General features: G+C 36.8%; 1 protein-coding gene across 1 annotated transcript; it reads left to right on the top strand.

The window, feature by feature from the left end:
* Positions 1-1,583: 1,583 nt before the first annotated feature.
* On the top strand, positions 1,584-19,054 carry si:ch211-217k17.9 (DNA-directed RNA polymerase subunit beta''). The gene is made up of 4 exons (XM_048198398.1): positions 1,584-1,705; positions 11,925-11,993; positions 13,278-16,588; positions 18,993-19,054. The coding sequence occupies exons 1-3, from the start codon at positions 1,584-1,586 to the stop codon at positions 16,480-16,482; spliced, it is 3,396 nt and encodes a 1,131-aa protein (XP_048054355.1). The 3' UTR covers positions 16,483-16,588; positions 18,993-19,054.
* The last annotated feature ends 5,123 nt before the right edge of the window (positions 19,055-24,177 follow it).

The following is a 24,177-nucleotide window of genomic DNA, read 5'->3' as shown; positions in this document are numbered from 1 at the left end:
GACTGACAGCAGAAGGTCTGGACTCCATTGTAGCTTTCATTGGCCAAGGACCGCCCAAGAGGACATCTGACTGACATGTAAAGCAACCAATCACAGTTCGTTTAATTCTGCATCATGTTTAGGGGCTTGAAAATGTGACGTCGATGTCCCTACAATAACAGACCGGTGTGTAAAACTCTTGGATGTACACTATATTGCCAAAAGTGTTAGGACATCCCTCCAAATCATTGAATTCAGATGTTCAAATCACTTCCATGGCCACAGGTGTATAAAATCAAGCACCTAGGCATGCAGACCGCTTCTACAAACATTTGTGAAAGAATGGGTCGCTCTCAGGAGCTCAGTGAATTCAAGCGTGGTACCGTTATAGGTTGCCACCTGTGCAATAAGTCCATTCGTGAAATTTCCTCACTACAAAATATTCCACTGTCAACTGTTAGTGGTGTCATAACAAAATGGAAGCAATTGGTAACAACAGCAACTCGGCCACGTAAAATCACAAAGCGGGGTCAGCGCATACTGAGGCGCACAATGCGGAGAAGTCACCAACCATCTGCAGAGTCAATAGCTACAGACCTCCAAACTTCATGTGGCCTTCAGATTAGCTCAAGAACAGTGCGTAGAGAACTTCATAGAATGGGTTTCTATGGCCGAGCAGCTGCATCCAAGACTTACATCACCAAGTGTAATGCAAACACGTCAGATGCAGTGGTGTAAAGCACACTGTCACTGGACTCTAGAGCAGTGGAGACGTGTTCTCTGGATTGACGAATCACGCTTCTCTATTTGGCAATCCGATGGGCGAGTCTGGGTTTGGTGGTTGCCAGGAGAACGGCAATTGCCTGACTGCATTGTGCCAAGAGTAAAGTTTGGTGGAGGGGATTATGGTGTGGGGTTGTTTTTCAGGGGTTGGGCTTGACCCCTTAGTTCCAGTGAAAGGAACTCTAAAGGGGGTCGCACACCGGATGCAAAGCTCAGCACCGCGCAGCGCCACGCCACATCTTCGAATTCATTATTTTCTATGAGTGTACACACACCGGCGCCGACATCCGGCACCAGTCCGCAGCGCCCAGCTACGACTCAGGAAATTGTTCAAAATCCTGCCGTGCCAGAGCGCCATGTACATTGTTTTACATTAAATGTATATTATATTTCTCTCAAATCGTTGTTAATGTACATACTGACTTCACTCTGTGCTGCAAGATACATCAGTTTTACATTCTTAGTTTAACAGCTTGAATAAAGTCTAAAAATGTATAAAAAACGTAGCCTTTTCTTTCATTTTGCTCTGTTGTGCCAGTTTTCAATGTACACTAACCTCAGTGCGAAATATTAAAGCATAGGCATATGTAACGTTTCCCCGTCGACTTAAAAATCACCCATTGTGCAGCTCTTCTACCAGGAGTCAATTCAAAATTGAGCTTGCGTGTACATAATGTGCGCAGCCAGTGTGTGATACCTGTGAGTTGTCCGAGACGCGATGCAGCACGGCTTTGGCGTCACGGCATCTTTGTTTCTATGCGGTCCGTTTAAGAACACAACACACACATCTCCTGGACATCTTGTAGAATTAAACCAATCAGATGACGACTTCACAAATCCCGAAGTGTTTCCAGTTAAGTGTGCCATATGCATCAGACGTTCAGCCAGTGGTCATCTCAGTGGCATCTGAGGCTGAGACTAGATCAGCCCCACCTGAAGGAGGGTGATGAATGTGTACAGCTGTTTCCATCTGTTTTCTCCAGAAATTATTTATTGCTGACTTTAACATAATTGATTAATTTTGCACAGTTATTAAATTGAACTGAATTAACACTGAGCTGACTTCAGCTGAACAATGATACTATTGTTTTTTTTTCTTAACTGCTTTACAGCAGAATTTAATTCTGTTAAGTACTGTAAAGCCGCTTTGAAACAATCTGTATTGTGACTTCACTTCCATCTGCATCATATGCTAGTCTAATTATCAACAGAAAGACAAATATGCCTAATATTTAGAAAATTTATACTACACTAAACATGTGTCTGCAGCACTGCGAATGTAACAGTTGAGCATTGAGAAACCGATGCTCAATACATCAATCACCTGTAGTTACAGAAGGGAAACATTTTTAAAAGCAGAGAAAGACATTCAAGGAAGCCAGTGAGACAGGTGTCAGAATGTGAGGTATGTCCTTATGTTGGCCTCTTTGACGTGTGTTGGCATGTGTAGATATGATCAGTTGATCATAATTAAAGTGTAAGTGCACACCAGCTATGAATCCAAATGTTTCTGTCTTCTAGTCTGGTCTCAAGTTGCAAATTAACTAATATTTTAAGTAAAAGTTTTTTTTATTAACAGTGTGTATGTAATTTCAATGTTTTTAAATATCCGTAAAATAATATTGACATATTCAGAGATTCATATACCAAACTTAGTTTGCAAGTATTGTATGAAATTGCAGTCCCTCAAAATTTTGACAGATTTTAAATAATGTTAATAACATTTGATTGAAATGATTAAATTAATGAAAACCATGAGATAACCATATTTCAGACAGGACCACTTTGGCAAGTTACTTGAGTTTATTGAACACAATTTATCTTTGGTGGTATGGTTCCTTATGGGGGTTCTTGTTCCAAAATTAATTGAACATACAAGAGCTTTAACATTAACCCGCCGGAACCATCAGCTTGGGAATACATAGACAATTAAGACACTTAGTAATGTCTTTAAAGGATTAGTTCTCTTTCAAATGAAAATTTCCTGATAATTTACTCACCCCCATGTCATCCAAGATGTTCATGTCTTTCTTTCTTCAGTCGAAAAGAAATTAAGGTTTTTGATAAATTTTCCAGGATTTTTATCCATATAGTGAACTTCAGTGGAGCCCAAACAGTTGGAGGTCAAAAATACAGTTTACAGCGATCCCAGACGAGGATAAGGGTCTTATCTAGAGAAACCATCGCTCATTTTCTATTTTTTTTATTTTTTATTTTATACATTTTAACCATAAATGCTCATTTTGAACTAGCTCTCTTCTTCTTCTTCTCTATTAGAATTCCTTTATTTATTGTTAGTTTATTGTTAGTTTTTTGTTTTGTTTTTTGTTGTTGTTTTTTGTGTAGAAAATGACCGATCGTTTCGCTAGATAAGAAACTTATTCCTCATCTGGGAGCGTGTAGAACACATTGAAGCTGCACTGAAACTGTAATTTTGACCTTCAACCGTTTGGGCTCCATTGAAGTCCACTATGAGGAGAATAATCCTGGAATGTTTTCATCAAAAAACTTAATTTCTTTTCAACTGAACAAAGAAAGACATGAACATCTTGGATGACATGGGGGTGAGTAAATTATAAGAATTTTAATTTGAATGTGAACTAATCCTTTAAAAGCGAACATGGCAATCGTGAAGATATGGCAGTGGGACATCTATACTGTAGCTTGGTTATGAGGATGAATGTCTCTTAGCAGTGAGGTCCATGCCAGCCGGGACTTGAAGCCTTAGTGAACTTGAAACAAAAGAAGACGACAACCAGAAGGTGCACGGTAACATGCTCATGCTTATAATGGGGAGGGAGGGAGGGTTGTGAGCAGTTTGAGCATACTTACCGAGCAGTAATGCCATATATATATATATGTCCCGTGTCTAATTTAACATTTAGTTTTTATAAATAAGGCTGGCTATAATAAATTGCGCAAACTAGACACTTTAAGCAACTTCAATAATAATAAAAAAAGAACAAACAGAAAAAAAATTGTCAAAGCATCTGCCAAGGGACATTCTGTTTACCTTGTTTGTTCATTTCAAAGAAGGAAGCAATCAGGACATTATTGTGTGGTATATAAGAGGCAGGAATGCTGCAGGTGATTCAGGAGAAATGAAAACTGGAGTATAGAATAACCAGTATAGCCCTACTTATAGTTTTTTTTTTTTTTTTCAACTGCTTACACACAAAGTCCTTACTTGTCACACAATTTCTGAAACCTGACACTCAAACAGCAGAACCACACACCAAATCTGCAAAACTGTACACTAATTCTCAGCCTTCGACTCAGTTTTCAATTTCATAAAACAAAACACACAATTCTCTAAGTAACACACAAAAATCTAACAGGAAGTATCTTGATTTCCTTTTTCAAACACAACCATTGTTTCTGTCCTACTACACAAGGTTGGTGTATTTCTTTCTTTCATACTGTGTAATACTGTATTCACAACCACAAATGCTTATAGTAAAAAAAAATAAATAGTTTGGTTTCAAATCTTGTTTTCGTGTTTACTGTGAATTTTTCAACATCTTATCTTGTACAGAAATGTACATAGGAGCTCATGAAAGAAGAGCTTTAGGTTTTGAATAACTGTGTGTATATGATATATCCAAAAATAGAATATTGTGGCAAAGGTGTTTGCATCGTAAGACAATTGTTTGCTTTTGAGATGTGTATGTGATATTTTGAATGCAGTGCTTCATTTTGCAAGAGATGTGAGAGATTTTGCATTTTTTATGTGCAATTCTTAGATTTGTGTGTAAACTTTTGAAAAAAGAGGCAAAGTACAAAAAACTGCAATTACGTTCACTTATAAAATGTATCATACCATATTATATGTGTTTATTGTAACTGTTTGTTATTTGTTATAGAAAGAGGCCATCTACAGATCCTACTTTCATAGGAGGCTAACGTGACGAGATTGTCATACTAAAAAAAAAAATAGCATTACCCTGTTTCTGAAAATTATTTTCCAGAGCTGGGTCGGTCATTACCGATACGGAACTCACCTTCAACAATACGCTGTATATGTGCCATCACCTACTGAAATTGCCAGCTCAATACTGAGTGACACAGCAACTATCGATGCCCTGAACATAACTTCTAATTTGATCAAAGTTAATGGTACAGGTAGTTCTGAAATCACCTGAGAGAAAAAATCTTGTTTTACATGTGCAATGCAAGTAGTCTTACAGAAATAAGGATGGTACAAAATAAACCTACATACTATCAGCTGAACTGGAAGTTAATTGAACTTGATACAGTGACATTTCTTTTGTCAGTGTTCCAATCTAAGCTTATCACCATTTTCTAATATCAGAATTTATTTTTGCTGAACCAACAACAACAACAGCCACAACAACTCTTACTGGAACAACCATGACTGCATCAAATACCACACTGTCTACTTCAGCCACTCCCTCTTCAACTGCTTTTCATAGTAGTAGAGGTGAAGTATCCAAAAATTCCAGAAACTTTAACACCAACAGGCTCTTCCACAGTCCCAACAAATTTTACTGAAATATCCACCTCTCGTACAGTAGTCACTAAAATAGCATCTCAAACCACATTGTCTACTTTATCTAGTCCCTTTTCAACTGTTAGTACAATGGAAACATCCACAACATCAACAGGTTCTTCCACAGTCTCATCAACTCTTACTGAAATATCCACCACTATAAGCAATCACTACAACAGTGCCACCATCAACAGCTTCTACTTTGACTTCAGTCAGTTCACCTTCTTTGAAACTACAACTGTTAGTACAACCTCAGTATCAACAACACAAACAACAGGATCCTCTGCAGGAACAACAGCTATTTCTGGAATATCCACCAGTAGTTCACCAATTACCACTAAAAAACCACAATTAAAAGTCAGTTCCTCTTCACCAGCCTCTAAAAGTACAACTGTTAGTACAGTCGAAACATCCACAACATCAATAACTACAAAAACATCAGGACCCTCAACAGCCATAGCAGATCTTGTTGGCACATCCACCACTACAGTTGCCACAACAGTACCACAAACATGCCTCATTATTATGTCTAAAATATTAAGGCTTTTCAGAGATGCCTTAATAATATATCAACCAAGCATGAGAGTACAACTAGACACACTGTAACAAATTAACAAAGGACCAATGTATTTTTATGACATGGTATATAGTATTTTCCATTGCTGAAGCTTGATAATGCATTGTTTCTCAAAAATATAATTCTTAAGGTAAAAATTGCATAGGCCTATAATAATTTCTTGAATTTCTTGTCTTCAAATTGAAATGTTATAAAAGTTTCTTTAGCTGTTTTAAGGACAACTACTGGCAATAGTACAGTCTAATATTGCAATATGTCATTTTATTATAATCATATAAACATGGATTTATATGGTCCACATTTTTTACTTTCATGAAAATACTACACAGATATTAAATATGGCTTCTTACTGTACACTGTTCAATGTTCAAATGCAATAGACTCAGTTTACTAAAATTGTAATATTAGGCTTTCATAAAGCAATACATTTGGAGAGCTGTAAGCTGAAAAACTGGCATTTCTTGTGTATTGTTGATAAAAGTTGTAAATAATAATATGTCTGGGATGATTTCACAAGTATTTCGCTCTCATGGCCACATAAACACGTTTCAATCTTTGTTTGAGGACTTTTGGCAGCTTTTCAAAGGGAATTGCAAGAATGGCAAGTTGTATGGGTGTGACATACACTATGTCAGGTTCCTGCCCTGACAGTCTTGTCTGTCTTGTCTCTCTTCAATGTTTCTTTGTGTCTTGTGCCTGAGCACAAGGCTTTAGGCTTGTTTGAGATGCGCCTAGCCTCGCCTGAAGTTCAGCCGAGAGCAGGCGGCTGCAGTGAGGGGAGGAGTGAAAAAAGTGCAGGCAAGATGGACAATTCTCCGTTCTTGTAGTGCATCAGACACCTGCGAGATCAAAGGCGGATATCGCGGGATTCACACTCATGCGCTGTGTTGCTGATAAACTGGATGTAATTTACGTTCTGTTGCTTTTATATGAAAATAAACATAATGAACAATACACCCAAGGTACTTGTTATTTATTTCCATTCGAAGGATGTGTATATCAGTCATTTTTATTTTAATTACATGTTTTTATATATTTTTATAAATATAACAATCACATAACCCATAGAGAGATCACACTGTCAGAGACTTTTGGAATATTCACACATAATTTATACACATAAACTCATGGTATTAGAGTTTCAAAATCAAACATTTTAAAAGAGATCAATACATCATGGTTGTTTAAACCAATAAGCTTTAAGCTGTGTCGTCAGCAAGTCGTTTCCCATCGTGCTTTTGGTCAGCGCAGTCGGTGGAGAGCAACTGCGCTCGACTGCAGAATCCGACACGTCCGCCTCGCACTCGCGAGAGGTTTTTGACACACGTCAGCATGACATCAGAGCAAGGCGGACCACCATCGGACACATTTCTAACCGGCATGCATCTCGCGGTGATCACCGTTGATCGGTTCTGCGCAGAATTTGCTCATCTCAAACAAGCCTATTGTCTTTGTTGGTGTCGGCCATGTGCTCCTTTTGTCCCTCCTCCTTGTTTCCCCTTGTTTAGTCCTTAGGCTTGTTTGAGATGAGCAAATTCTGCGCAGAACCGATCACCGGTGATAACCGCGAGATGCATGCCAGTTAGAAATGTGTCCGAGGGTGGGCCGCCTTGCTCTGATGTCATGCCGACGTGTGTCAAAAACCTCTCGCGAGTGCGATTCTGCAGTCGAGCGCAGTTGCTCTCCACAGACTGCGCTGATCAAAAGCACGGTGGGAAACGACTTGCTGACGACACATCTTAAAGCTTATTGGTTTAAACAACCGTGATGTATTGATCTGATTTAAAATGTTTGATTTTAAAACTTTTAATATCATGTTTTTATGTGTAAAAATAATGTGTGAATATTCCCAAACTCTCTGACACAGTGATCTCTCTATGGGTTATGCAAACGTTGTCATTTATAAAAAAAAATATATAAAAACATGTCTATAATTAAAGTAAAAATGACTGATACACACATCTTTCGAATGGAAATAAATAACAAGTACTTTGGGTGTATTGTTCATTATGTTTATTTTCATATAAAAGCAACAGAACTTAAATTACATCCAGTTTATCAGCAACACAGCGCACGAGTGTGAATCCCGCGATATCCGCCTTTGATCTCGTAGGTTCTGATCCACTACGAGAACAGAGAAATGTTCGTCTTGCCTGCACTTTTTTCACTCCTCCCCTAACTGCAGCCGCCTACTCTCGGCTGAACTTCAGGCGAGGCTAGGCGCATCTCAAACAAGCCTATTGTCTTGTCCCCATTTCACTAATTGTGCTCACCTGATCCTCATGTGCTCTGGTCTCTTTATATTGTGCTCATTTCCCTCATGTCTCTGCTGGTTTGTTGCATAAAGTCTTTGTGTGTGAGCATTTCTTGTCTTCAGGTCTTGTTAGATAGTGCTATATTTTGCTCTTCCTGTTAGTTCTAGCTTTGTATTTAATTCCTTTTGGAATTAAATTAGTTTTTGGGTTTGGAATAGAATTAGTTTTTAGGTTTTCTTTGTTTTTATCAAGTTTTGCTCTAGTCTAGTTTCAGTCTTTATTACCTTCAATTCTGATACTCATGTAAATTAGAGGCTAGTTGTGATTGACAGCTAACAGCCTTACAGCTAACATCACAGAGGGTCTATATCTATTGTTAGCCATTTGTCTATAAGTTTGAAATTGAGTTTATTTATTATAAGTTATGTATTTTATTATTATTATTATTATTATTATTATTATATGTGCATATTTGTGTTTTATTTTGTGAGCTTATTTAGTTAATTATCATTCACCTGTTGGGTTGTACGGATATACAGGTGCTGGTCATATAATTAGAATATCATCAAAAAGTTGATTGATTTCACTAATTCCATTCAAAAAGTGAAACTTGTATATTATATTCATTCATTACACACAGACTGATATATTTCAAATGTTTATTTCTTTTAATTTTGATGATTATAACTGACAACTAAGGAAAATCCCAAATTCAGTATCTCAGAAAATTAGAATATTACTTAAGACCAATACAAAGAAAGGATTTTTAGAAATCTTGGTCAACTGAAAAGAATGAACATGAAAAGTATGAGCATGTACAGCACTAGTTGGGGCTCCTTTTGCCTGAATTACTGCAGCAGTGCGGTGTGGCATGGAGTCGATCAGTCTGTGGCACTGCTCAGGTGTTATGAGAGCCCAGGTTACTCTGAGTGGCCTTCAGCTCTTTTGCATTGTTGGGTCTGGCATATCGCATCTTCCTCTTCACAATACCCCATTGATTTTCTATGGGGTTAAGGTCAGGCGAGTTTGCTGGCCAATTAAGAACAGGGATACCATGGTCCTTAAACCAGGTACTGGTAGCTTTGGCACTGTGTGCAGGTGCCAAGTCCTGTTGGAAAATGAAATCTGCATCTCCATAAAGTTGGTCAGCAGCAGGAAGCATGAAGTGCTCTAAAACGTCCTGGTATACGGCTGCGTTGACCTTGGACCTCAGAAAACACAGTGGACCAACACCAGCAGATGACATGGCACCCCAAACCATCACTGACTGTGGAAACTTTACACTGGACCTCAAGCAACATGGATTGTGTGCCTTTCCTCTCTTCCTCCAGACTCTGGGACCCTGATTTCCAAAGGAAATGCAAAATTTACTTTCATCAGAGAACATAACTTTGGACCACTCAGCAGCAGTCCTTTTTGTCTTTAGCCCAGGCGAGACGCTTCTGACGCTGTCTGTTGTTCAAGAGTGGCTTGACACAAGGAATGCGACAGCTGAAACCCATGTCTTGCATACGTCTGTGCGTAGTGGTTCTTGAAGCACTGACTCCAGCTGCAGTCCACTCTTTGTGAATCTCCCCCACATTTCTGAATGGGTTTTGTTTCACAATCCTCTCCAGGGTGCGGTTATTCCTATTGCTTGTACACTTTTTTTCTACCACATCTTTTCCTTCCCTTCGCCTCTCTATTAATGTGCTTGGACACAGAGCTCTGTGAACAGCCAGCCTCTTTTGCAATGACCTTTTGTGTCTTGCCCTCCTTGTGCAAGGTGTCAATGGTCGCCTTTTGGACAACTGTCAAGTCAGCAGTCTTCCCCATGATTGTGTAGCCTACAGAACTAGACTGACAGACCATTTAAAGGCCTTTGCAGGTGTTTTGAGTTAATTAGCTGATTAGAGTGTGGCACCAGGTGTCTTCAATATTGAACCTTTTCACAATATTCTAATTTTCTGAGATACTGAATTTGGGATTTTCCTTAGTTGTCAGTTATAATCATCAAAATTAAAAGAAATAAACATTTAAAATATATGAGTCTGTGTGTAATGAATGAATATAATATACAAGTTTCACTTTTAGAATGGAATTAGTGAAATCAATCAACTTTTTGATGATATTCTAATTATATGACCAGCACCTGTATGTCACCGCGTATAAGGGTGGAGGGGGAAGTGACATGGAGAAAACAAATGTTTGGATTTGGGAATGGTGGTTACTAGTTTTTAATTTTGCTTGGATTTTCATTTGTTGGTATTATGAACTTAATTTAGAAATGCTTTTGAAACAAAACTTTTTGCTTTTAATAAACAAAATTAATTTTGAAATGAAAGACTGCGTTTGGAGTGGAGTGCGTGCAAAATAGGATAATCGCTCTACCTGAATCCACGGCCTACAAAGAAAGGCCGACACATCTATGTTAAAAGAATTGTTCACCCCAAAAAAGGTCTACCGAAGAGTAGCTCCAGTGCATATTTGTGTTTGCTCTATGGAGAATGTCAAATATATCTATTTACAACGTGTTTTGCAGTGGTGAGCAACATAGCCAATCACGGACATAGCTGTTGGTCTTTTGAATGCAATGGCCAATCAGAGGCAATGGCCACCGCTCAATACACCAGTACAATACAGTTTTTATTCAGTGCTGAGTTATGCAGGCTCACGAGACCTTACTTAAGAGATTTATTGTGCATTATTGGCAGTGTCAATGATTGTTACAGAACTTCGTGAGATCGTGACGAACAGACAAAGCAACAGCATTTTAGTGATTTTAAAGGGAGCAGTCTTTGCTCACTTTCGAGGTAGTTTATATAATCCATTGAATAATATCTTGTTTTTGATGCTACTAAGAGGACCGATGGCGAATTGCATGCTGCAAAGTTTTGGAAGTGACATATATAAATGCTGGATTCACTCTGCACAGGACAGAAATATGACGTTAAAATAGTAAAATGCACTAAAGCAATGTAAAGGCAGATTAATAGATAAATATTAGTTGCAAAATTCCAATTATTGGTGACTAGTAAGACCATTTTTAACAGGTGTGAAATAAATATGTCACTTGATTCTTGCCTCTAAAAAAGGGTTGACCATCAATTGGCAGGTTTCCACAATTAAAAAGAGAAGAAAGGCAAGAGAAGTAAAACTTAATTATGGGAAACAGGAGGGGTGAATCTTAGTACTTAGTAAAGTACTATAAGAAACTATCCCTATAGTCAAGAATAAATAAAAAAATGTGACGACTCCAATTAAAAAATAAATTGTTTCCATAGCATGTCATCACAGCCTCTGCCAAGGGACATTCCATTGAGCTTATTTGTTCATTTCAAAGAAGGAAACATTCGGGCCGTTATTGTGTGGTATATAAGAGGCAGGAGTGCTGCAAGTGATTCAGAAAAAGTGGAAACTGAAGCACAAAATATTTAGTAGGTCCACTTAAAGCCACTGAGACAACAGCGGATTACCAACCAATGTGCTGAATATTATAATATCTGCTCAAGGATTGGTAAGGACATTTTATATCTCTAAATATATTTGTGATAATTATTTTGTATTATAGTTTAATTGTGAGAAATATCTCAACATTTAATTATCAAAGCATTATAATATTTAATGCGATGCCAACCATTTTATAATATGGTAAAATGTATCAGTTTTGTCTTTGTCAGAAATGGCACTAGTGTTACTAAATAAAATTCAATTACGTTACAATAAGTAAATTAACTAAATTAATTACAAAATTTTGTATGAAATGTATCTTCAGAAAACTTCAGAAAACACACCTATTAACTTTTCAGTGAAATATAGTGAAATATTGCTTTCTTTACAGACTTTTATCACCACCACAGGACTCTTTCCAAGATGGACAGAAAAGCTTTGATCTTAATCATTTTGTTCGGTAGGTAATTTACAACAATTCTGAATAAATTGAGAACCACTTTTTTTTTTTTTAGTTTAAAAATATACAACTAAACAAAAATAAGGTCATCTAATAGATGTTGTGAAAGAATGTTAATTGCTGCTTATTTAAAAAAAAAAAAAAAGGGTTTTAATGAATCATGATTCAATGACTCACTCATAAAGACTTCACTTGTTTCATTATTGGATAAATCAGTGTTTTTGAATGAATCTCTGGAATAAAGATTGGCAAATACATTTTTTAACAGTCACTTGTCTTCACTTACTGAGGTAGCGATGTAATTAATTCAATCTTTCAATTCAAAGTGTCAGATTATATTCAAACGGGATTTAATGTTTTTTGATTGGTACCGAACACATCAGTTTTTACTACATCATGAAAAATTTTGGGGTGGGGGTGGGGGGTGTAGTGTCTTAAAGTGATGATACACGGGGCAACTTTTTGAGCAATCTTGCAGGGCAGTGTTGCTTGGGCACTTTCCCACTGAGAATGGGCAACAAATTTCTATCTGGTACTTTAGATCGAAATTTGTTGCCCATTCTCAATGGGAATGTGCCCAAGCAATATCGCTTTGTCACTTATTTTTTCTATCCCTCTTTCTTCAAAAAAAATTTCTCACTTCTAAAACATTTTTTTCTCTCTTCTAACATGGTGAAGAAAAAAAATCCAAAATTATTTGGTAATGCTTTTGCATTCTCTTGCAAATGTGTTGAGTTCCCCGGATAAATTTTGCATTTGCTCACAAAGAACAAAACTCTCTCTCTCATTTTTTATTGGAGAGAGAAAAAATGTTTAAAGAGTAAAAAAGCTTTAGAAGAGACAGAAAGTTATTAAAGAAAGAGAAATATTTTTGAAGAGACAAAAAGTGAGGGTGAGATAAAAATAAAACTTAAGACACAAATTTTTCCCCACCTTAAATTTGCAGTTTAGGGCTTCTGTAGTTGTTATATGCAAACTAAAACTTTTATCCCAATACTCCTTTTATTGTTACAAAAATAATGATACTGTGTTGTTGAAAAGACTGGTTGTTTGAGAAGCTGTTTCAGACAGACAGAACAACTGCTTTCTTTGGGTCAGCAGCAGCACCAACCCAGATTTGAATGTTTGTTGTGACTGTCGAATTGTTGTCATTTAGGAATAAGATTGTGTGGGTGTTTGAATTGAGATTGCAATCTTCTAATGATTAATCATGCAGTGTTAACATCTATAAAAAACAAAATAATTCTGTGATAAGCCTATATGTAAAATATATAACTGTTTTAGCAACCACAGGAATTGCAGCAACTCAAACAACGAGCGCAACATCATTACCTTCAACTACAGCATCTACAGGTTCTACAGAATCTACAGCATCTACAGCTTCTACAGCATCTACAGCTTCAATAACATCTACACCTTCTACACCATCTACACCTTCTACAGAATCTACAGCATCTACAGCTTCTACGGCATCTACAACTTCTACGGCATCTACAGCTTCTATGGCATCTACACCTTCTACGGCATCTACAGCTTCTACGGCATCTACAGCTTCTACGGCATCTACAGATTCTACGATTTCTACAGCATCTACAGCTTCTACACCTTCTACAGTTTCTACAGCTTCTACGGCATCTACAGGATCTACAGATTCTACGGTTTCTACAGCATCTACACCAACAGTATCTACACCTTCTACAGCATCTACAGCTTCTACACCTTCTACAGCTTCAACAGCATCTACACCTTCTACAGCATCTACAGCTTCTACACCTTCTACAGCTTCAATAGCATCTACACATTCTACAGAATCTACACCTTCTACAACATCTACAACTTCTACGGCATCTACAGCATCTACACCTACAGCTTCTACAGCATCTACAGATTCTACAGCATCTACACCTTCTACACCATCTACACCTTCTACAGCTACAACAGCATCTACACCTTCTACAGCATCTACAGCTTCTACAGCGTCTATACCTTCAACAGCTTCAACAGCATCTACAGCATCTACAGCTTCTACAGCATCTACACCTTCTACAGCATCTACAGCTTCTACACCTTCTACAGCGTCTACACCTTCAACAGCATCAACTGCATCTACAGCGTCTACAACATCTACAGCATCTACACCTACAGAATCTACACCTTCTACAGCATCTACAGCTTCAACAGCATCTACACCTTCTACTGCATCTACAGCATCTACACCTACAGCTTCTACAGCATCTACAGATTCTACAGCATCTACACCTTCTATAGCATCTACACCTTCTACAGCATCTACATCTTCTACACCTTCTACAGCTACAACAGCATCTACACCTTCTACAGCATCTACACCTTCAACAGCTTCAACAGCATCTACACCTTCTACAGCTTCTACAGCGTCTACAGCATCTACAGCTTCTACAGCATCTACACCTTCTACAGCATCTACACCTTCTACAGCATCTACAGCTTCTACACCTTCTACAGCTACAACAGCATCTACACCTTCTACAGCATCTACAGCTTCTACAGCGTCTACAGCATCTACAGCTTCTACAGCATCTACACCTTCTACAGCATCAACTGCATCTACAGCGTCTACAGCATCGACAGCATCTACACCTACAGAATCTACACCTTCTACAGCATTTACAGCTTCTACACCTTCTACAGCTACAACAGCATCTACACCTTCTACAGCATCTACACCTTCTACAGCGTCTACAGATTCTACGGTTTCTACAGCATCTACACCTTCTACAGCATCAACTGCATCTACAGCGTCTACAGCATCTACAGCATCTACACCTACAGAATCTACACCTTCTACAGCATCTACAGCTTCTACACCTTCTACAGCTACAACAGCATCTACACCTTCTACAGCATCTACAGCTTCAACAGCATCTACACCTTCTACTGCATCTACAGCTTCTACAGCATCAACTGCATCTACAGCTTCTATAGCATCTACAGCTTCAACAGTTTCAACAGCATCTACACCTTCAACAGCTTCAACAGCATCTACAGCATCTACAGCTTCTACAGCATCTACATCTTCTACACCTTCTACAGCTACAACAGCATCTACACCTTCTACAGCATCTACACCTTCAACAGCTTCAACAGCATCTACACCTTCTACAGCTTCTACAGCTTCTACAGCTACAACAGCATCTACACCTTCTACAGCATCTACAGCTTCTACACCTTCTACAGCATCTACACCTTCTACAGCATCTACATCTTCTACACCTTCTACAGCTTCAACAGCTTCAACAGCATCTACACCTTCTACAGCATCTACAGCTTCTACACCTTCTACAGCTACAACAGCATCTACACCTTCTACAGCATCTACACCTTCAACAGCTTCAACAGCATCTACACCTTCAACAGCTTCAACAGCATCTACAGCATCTACAGCTTCTACAGCATCTACACCTTCTACAGCATCTACATCTTCTACACCTTCTACAGCTACAACAGCATCTACACCTTCTACAGCATCTACACCTTCAACAGCTTCAACAGCATCTACACCTTCTACAGAATCTACACCTTCAACAGCTTCAACAGCATCTACACCTTCTACAGCTTCTACAGCTTCTACAGCTACAACAGCATCTACACCTTCTACAGCATCTACAGCTTCTACACCTTCTACAGCATCTACACCTTCTACAGCATCTACATCTTCTACACCTTCTACAGCTTCAACAGCTTCAACAGCATCTACAGCTTCTACAGCATCTACACCTTCTACAGCATCTACATCTTCTACACCTTCTACAGCTACAACAGCATCTACACCTTCTACAGCATCTACACCTTCAACAGCTTCAACAGCATCTACACCTTCTACAGCTTCTACAGCGTCTACAGCATCTACAGCTTCTACAGCATCTACAGCTTCTACAGCATCTACACCTTCTACAGCATCTACACCTTCTACACCATCTACAGCTTCTACACCTTCTACAGCTACAACAGCATCTACACCTTCTACAGCATCTACAGCTTCTACAGCGTCTACAACATCTACAGCTCCTATAGCATCTACAGCTTCAACAGTTTCCACAGCTTCTACAGCATCAACACCTTCTACAACATCTACAGCTTCTACACCTTCTACAGCTTCAACAGCATCTACACCTTCTACAGCATCTACACCTTCAACAGCTTCAACAGCATCTACACCTTCAACAGCTTCAACAGCATCTACAGCATCTACAGCTTCTACAGCATCTACACCTTCTACAGCATCTACATCTTCTACACCTTCTACAGCTACAACAGCATCTACACCTTCTACAGCATCTACACCTTCAACAGCTTCAACAGCATCTACACCTTCTACAGCTTCTACAGCTTCTACAGCTTCTACAGCTACAACAGCATCTACAGCTTCTACAGCATCTACAGCTTCAACTGCATCTACACCTTCTACAGCATCTACAGCTTCTACAGCAACTACTACAAAAATACCTGAAGTGAAAACCGATCTGGAGTTTAGCTCTTCTGACATATTTGTAAATGCACTCAGCGATCCAAACACAGTGGAGTTCAAGAATAGGGCAAAGTCTGTCAAGGATCAAGTGAGTTCAAATCTATTTACTTTATTAGAGCACACTATGATACACTGTTAGACCTTGCCAGGCTATTTTTAATGAATTTATATATATATATATATATATATATATATATATATATATATATATATATATATATATAATAGTTTACAGTTATTTACTGTAATCTACAGCATGTTACTGTAAAGATACCATGCACTAAATTAAAACTGCACTAAATTAGCAAAACCCGGCTGCCTTAAATTGTCCCACTGCCATTTAAATTTACAAACTAATATTTATTATATGCTAATAATGTCAACATATTATTACTATGAACTTATTTCATTAGAGTTCACTAAAAACATTTTAAATAAAGAAACTTTCAGTGCATCAACAACTACACAGTCACCATCTGTTAAATAAAACAACAGGCAGCATATCATCAATGTTTCTTGATCTTCTCCTGAACCTAAGCACAGGCTCTACTCTTCAGCACAATGTTGACTCACAAAACTCAATTTTACAGTAAACTACTGGCAACAGTGTTGCCAGTATATAACTGGCATCAGTGTTGCCAGTATATAACAGTTTTTTTAACTTACAGTTTATTACTGTTAAAATACATTTTGTGGGTGTGTCTTTTTATCTTACACCTTTAACACTTTCAACCCCACAGGAACATCCTCTAGTGTCCACACTACAAAGAGTAAAAGTAATGTTGATGCTGTGTTGCAGTGACATAATTAAGTTAATATGTAAAAGATGATTGAGCATTAATGATGAACACCTGCTGTTAACAAGCAGAATCACTGAAAAGAGAAACAAGAACAAAAAAAAAAAAAAAAAAACACAAGAACAACAACTGTCTTCCAGCCATTACACATTATTACACTTATTACTGACCAGTTTAACTTTAGTTTAAATGTTGATGTTATATCGAAAATGTTTGGTTTGATGTCACCATAGAAAAGATTAGTGTTTGCTTTAGTTGAGCTCTTGACCCTTGACTTTTTATACATCAGTTTTTGTTTTGTTTTTTTCTTTGGCTGCTTAAACTATTTTGCCAGCCACATTTGTTATGGCAAAAACAAATGTGAAGAAAAAAATAATTGAGTGCTGATAGTTATGTGTTGACGAAGATCAACCATCACATAGTCTCTTGATTCTTTGAACTCATACTGTATAATCCCTTGTGTTACATTATCACCACTATGAAGCTACAGCAAGAACTCCAACAACAATCGGTTAAAAAGATTTTTCTTTTTAAACACAGGCGCAAAAAACAGCTGTAGCAATATTTAGACAGAGATATCAAAAATCAGCACATCAATCTCAACAATGGTGGCAAAAAAGTACCATTCAGCTGCATAATTTATTCAAGCTGCAGTCCATACTGGGAGTTTTGTACTATGCTGGCACCCAGCATGCATTGCGACAGTAAACTTTTGAATGTCACCATTGTTGAGATTCATATTCTGATTGTTGATGTCTCTGCTGTCCAAGTTGCAAATGCAAGAGCTCAAAATATTTTATGTACTATGTGACTTCTAAATAACTGATTACTAAAACATTGTTGGCTCTTACATGTTAAATCACAGACATAGTACAATAAATGTAAAGTATCTGTTAAATCCAATACAAGAGATCAGAGAATTAGACAAGTCCAAGACAATTACAGAATCATCACAAAAGCCAAAAAATCTGATCAACTTCATGTTGGCTTTTTCCTGCCATAACAAAAGTGTTTTATAAATCCTCAGTTACAGCAACCAGAGAAAGCTATTGTTAAAGAGTCAAGAGCCCAACTAAAGCAGACACTGGTCATCACGATGGTGACTGCAACCTTCAATATTTTTTTTTACTTTCAATTAAACATCAACATCCAAATCTGTTAATTTTCAACAAGAACTTCTAAACATTTATGAAAGAAATAATGTCAAACAGGTTTGTAAACTGATTTCACACTTAGTGTGGCTGAAGTCAGTTGTAGTTCTTTTTGAAGTCAGTTGTAGTTCTTCTGTTTCTGCTTGTCTCTTCTCTTTTTTTCTGGTCTTGTTTCTCTGTCCTTCAGTGATTCTGCTCATAAGGTGTTCATCAGTGTCTGAATTCACTCACTTCTTTTAATTAACTCTGTCAAGTTTAATATATTAGTGAACTAATGTAGGGAATAGTGAACGAGGGTATAGATGTGATTTAGAACACAGCCTCTGAGTGTCGACTTTGAGCGATGTTAACTCACAGTATATTCCTGTAGGCTACTTTCTCGAAAATGACAAATATTACCCAGAATGCATTGTTTTCTACAGTATATTACTGTTTTACTGATTATACTTTTCTTGATTTTTAACAGAAGAGACAATTATATAACTAGCAATAATATATTACCATACTGTATTGTAACTGATGTCTGTAATTGTTTCTGTTCCAGCTTGAAGGAGTTTACAAAAAGAAATATTCAAACTTCCTTAGAATGAATGTCATAGGATTCAGGTAAAACAGCATATTGGAATGCTGCTTATTTTATGTGGTGTGTGTGTGTGTGTGTGTGTGTGTGTGTGTGTGTGTGTGTGTGTGTGTGTGTGTGTGTGTGTGTGTGTGTGTGTGTGTGTGTGTGTGTGAGCGAGAGAGAGAGAGAGAGAGAGGCTGAATTTTTAAACCTTACATAATCATTTTTTATATATTTATAACATTTATATATTCCAGCCAAGGGTCAGTTATCACAAAAACAGAAATGTTCTTCAACTCCAGTCAATCTGTCCCATCCGGTCAAGAGGTTGCACAAACCCTCTCGACAGCAATAGAATCAGGAGATGTCAAAGATCTGAACATAATTCCTGATTCAGTTTTAGTCAATGGTTCAGGTAAACTCTATTACTCCATAAACTTATAGTCTGCAATAACTTTACTATCATGGAAATATGACACACAAAACATTTTTTCATTGTTCTAACATTTTAGTATTTATCTATAATTGTTCTACTGTTATCTATGATTGCAAAAAAAAATAATAATAATAATGCTAATAATTCATCTATATGGAGATTCAACTTATTTGCATATCTTTTATTACAGTTTCAACTACAACTACCGCTCCTTCAAGTGGATTAAAGATTGAATCCAGTCTGCTTCAAGCAACATGCCTCATTATTATGTCAAAAATATTAAGGCTTTTCCTATAGATCCTTTAACCATACATCAACCAATCATGAGAGTACATCTAGACATGCTGTAACAAATTAAACAAAGAGCAAATGTATTTTTAATGACATGGAATTTTATTACATTTAGTTCAATTGTAGCATACTCTCAGATAACATTATAGGTAAATATATAGATAATCTTGATAATGCATTTGTTGTTCATTAAATTGCATTTAATGATTGCTTGAATTTCATGTATTTTGATGCTGTCTCTGAGGGGGATAAGTGGGTCTTTTTAACTCATGTATTTCCTAATGCATATTTTCAAATTTAAATGTTGTAAAAGTGTTTTTCTTTAGCTGTTTGGTTATACTTATTTTGTCTATACATTCTAACATTGCAATATGTCATATTTAATTCAAATCAAATAAAAATGTCACTTTTTTTCTTTCATGAAAAGATGGCTTCTTACTGTACACTGTTCAATGTTCAAACACAAATGCTCTATTTTAGGTTAACATTTCTGCACTGTAAGTAGGCATATATAAGCAATCAGTTTGGAGAGATGGAAACTGGTATTTTTTCATATTGTTGATAAGAGCTGCCATTAACAATAAAGTCTTGGATGGCACAGGTGTGTCACTTTCATGCAAACACATGCTCAAAATATTTTTGGCAGCTAATCAGGCCACAGAGGCAATTACCAAACAAGTTGAATGGGTGTAAGGATGAGGCATAGATAACCAAATACCCCACCTCAGCTACACCCAAATGTTAAAATCACCAGTGAATAATCTCAATAGGATTACTCTAAATACCACTCCTGTGAATCTAAGACTAGTTAGATTTTATGTGACTGACAGCTAATGTGAGCTTACAGCTCATATAACAGGGGGTCTGTGTCCATGTTAAAGGGATAGTTCACCCCAAAAAAAATCAAAATTCTGTCATTATTTACATCTTCATTTGTGACGTGAGTTGAATTGTCATCTTTAATACTGGATTTTTTACAGAGGTGTAAAGTCCAGGGGTCAGAAAGTCCTGCCATATTTTTTATTCCACCCACTGAAGTGGTTTTAAAGTTAATGAGATAATTAAGTGATTAATTTAGTGATGATTGACCATTATTGAAGACATCTGATGATAACAAGCAGAATCACCAAAGGAGAAAATCACAATTTTAAAGTCACCATCAAGCGAAAAGATGATCAGATGGTGTTGGTTATGTTTTCACATAATCGTTATTTGACTTGAATCACTGAACTCATTTAGAGCCCAATCTCTGAGTTAGATTTACATTATTGATTACAGCAGTACTGTGATTCTACAGCAGAAGATCAGCTTTATCAATATAATCCAAAGAATTTTGCAAAAGGTTTTTTGATCCAAAAAAACAACAAAAAAAACATCATACATATAGAGACACAGACATCAAGAATCAGCCTGTGAATCTCAACAGTGGTGACCATCAAAAAGCATGTTGCAGTGCATTCTGGGAGCCACCAATCATAATTCATCCATGGCTCCCATCATGCATTGCTGCATAAATAAATTATGAGCTGAATTGTCTTAGTAATTTCCTTTATTGTCACTATTTTTATTTATTTATTTACTTTGTTTGTTTTTATGTGACAAAATCTAATATTAAAAAGTCAAGGGTCAAGAGCCCAACTAAAACAAACCCTGACCTCGATGATGATAACTTAAAAACAGTGATTTTCTCCTTTGGCGATTCTGCTTGTTATCATCAGGTGTCTTCAATAATGCTCAATCATCACTAAATTAATCACTTAATTATCTCATTAACTTTAACACCGCTTCAGTGAGTGGAATAAAAAATATGGCAGGACTTTTACTTTTTGACCCCTGGACTTTACACTTCTGATTTTTTAATCTCAAAGTGTCAGCTGTACAAATACAAATTTTCTGATAAGTTACAGCAAATGGTAAAAGTACAATGAATAAGACTGATGTGACTTTCAGTTAGGACTTTAAGGCAGGCATATTCCCGGGAGGTAATGAGACATTCCACACGTTACGAGTCAGTTAACCTGATAATTGTTTTGGGGTGACACCCTGATGTTTAAAAATTATCCGGAGGTCAGGAGTGTCTCCCCAGCTAACAAATCTTTGTTCTAAGAACATTTTCCAAACATTCCGTTTTGGTTATTAAAATGTCCCGTTTTCTTATGTTTGTTTTGTTGTTGTTGTTTGTTGTTGTTTTTAAGGTTAGTAGGATGTTCCTGAAACATTCTTTCAACCTAATTTTTACGAACAACCCAACATTATAGGAACGTTGGTTTGTAACATTCCAAGAACATAAAAATGTCCAGCTTCCATAATGTTAATAGAAGATTATTTAATAGTATGATGTTCCTGAAACATTTGAACACCCACCTGCTTTTAATAAGCAGAATCACTGAAGGAAAGAGAAACAACAAAAACAAGAAACTACAACTGACTTTCAGCCACAGCCTTAGATGAAATCAACTGAAGATAAAATACATTAAATCTCTCAAGATCTCAGCAGAGGATACTAACCAGGATTACTAACCAGATTCACCTGATCTTTGCCATCTGTCTACAGAAGTTCTTATAACACCAGAGTTATTAACTTCTTGCTTGCAACATGTTTTCAGTTGATTAGTACGAAAGTATGATTTTAAGAAAGTCAGGAGCACAATATTTGAACAAATTAATAAAAAAACTCACTTCTGAACAGTAATTAGATTTCAGAAATAAACAGTGAAAGAGACCACTTTACTTTAATTACATTAATAACAGTCAACATCATCTAACGTTATTCTAACGTGTCTTCCTCTGATGCAGTAAACATGTTTTATGAACACACTAAAGCAGCCAGAGAAAATCTAACAAAACAACAAGCTACAAAATGTTCCCAAATTCCAAGAATGTTCTTTTAAAAGAGCAAACACAACATTATTCATTTGAAGTTAGTTTTCATTCTAAATGTTTTATCTAAGGCTTGTACGTAATTCCTCTCACACAATGCAAAATATGATTATTTTAATTAGTGTGCACTAAATTTATCACATGCTTCACTGTCTGAATTAAAATGCATACCAGTACAGCTTCCTTGATGCACTAACAATATAGCTCCTCCTTCAGCGATCTAACGTAACTACTCTAGTTACTGTACAACTTTAACCCTCACCATAACTGCTAAGTTGTCAGGGTTTTCATATCAACATTTTCCTACACATTCATCAGCTTTCAATCTAAATACATTTAAAGGCGAGCTCTAAAATATTCTTCGAAACAGTAATCGAATAAGGTCTTACCAACACTGACAGAGAATAACAGTTTTAGGAGACCTGTCCACCATCATTCCCAAGACTCTCAGTGACAAAGTAACAGACTCTAACAAACCAATATCACACCCATATTTCTTCAAAACAAGCCCAATATCTCACAAAAGAGAAATATTCAGAAGCCAGCCTCCTATATTGCTCATCCATTGTTAGTATTGGGTGCTACTCAATAAGCCAAAAGCAACTCTCGCTCACCTTTGCTGCTTTTAAAATCTGTATTTATCTAAAGCAATATTCACAGTTGTATTTAGCATCTAGAGTTCAATAAAAACATTTTAAATAAAAAGATTTTGCATTAGCAACTACACAGTCACCATCTGTTAAATAAAACAATATGCAACATAACATCAAGGTTTTTTCATCTTCTCCTGAACTTAAGCACAGACTCTACTCTTCAGCACAATGGTGACCCACAAAACTCAATTTTACAAACAGTGTTGCCAGTATGTAATTGTTTTTTAATTAACAGTTTGTAACTGTTAAAATACATTTTGTGGGTGTGTCTTTTTATCTTACACCTTTAACACTTTCAACCCCACAGGAACATCCTCTAGTGCAGGAGTCCTCAAATCTGGACCTCGAGATCCACATTCCATAGAGTTTAGCTCCAACCCTGACAGTTAATTTGGTAATTAAGTGATTAATTAAGGGATGATTAAGCTTTAATGATGAACATGTGTTCTTAACAAGCAGAATCAATTAAGAATAGAGAAACACAAGAACTACGACTTCAGCCACTGCCTTAGAAGAAATCAACCGAAGTTAAATGAAGATATTAAATCTCTGAAGGTCTGATTAAACAGCTCTACAAACAGCATTACCAGCTTCACTTATTACTAACCAGATTGACTTTATTTCTGTCACACATCTACAGAAACTCTTATTGAGAATTAACAGAGATTTAAATGTTTTTGGTTTGAGGTCACCATTGTGGAGATTAGCATTTGCTTTAGTTGAGCTTTTACTTTAAATGTTTTTTTAAAACAAAACTGCAATTATTGATAATGAATCAACTTGGCAAAAGTCAAGACTTAAGAGCTCAACTAAAGCAAATGCTCATCTCCATGATGGTGACCTCAAACCAAACATTTTCAATAAGACATCAACATCTAATCTCTGTTAATTCTCAATAAGAGCTTCT

The sequence above is a fragment of the Megalobrama amblycephala genome, linkage group LG7 (genome assembly GCF_018812025.1).
Source record: "Megalobrama amblycephala isolate DHTTF-2021 linkage group LG7, ASM1881202v1, whole genome shotgun sequence".
In the NCBI taxonomy this organism is placed as follows: Eukaryota; Metazoa; Chordata; class Actinopteri; order Cypriniformes; family Xenocyprididae; genus Megalobrama; species Megalobrama amblycephala.
Note: the sequence above shows the minus strand (reverse complement) of the source record. Positions and strands in the feature narration are given on the sequence as shown.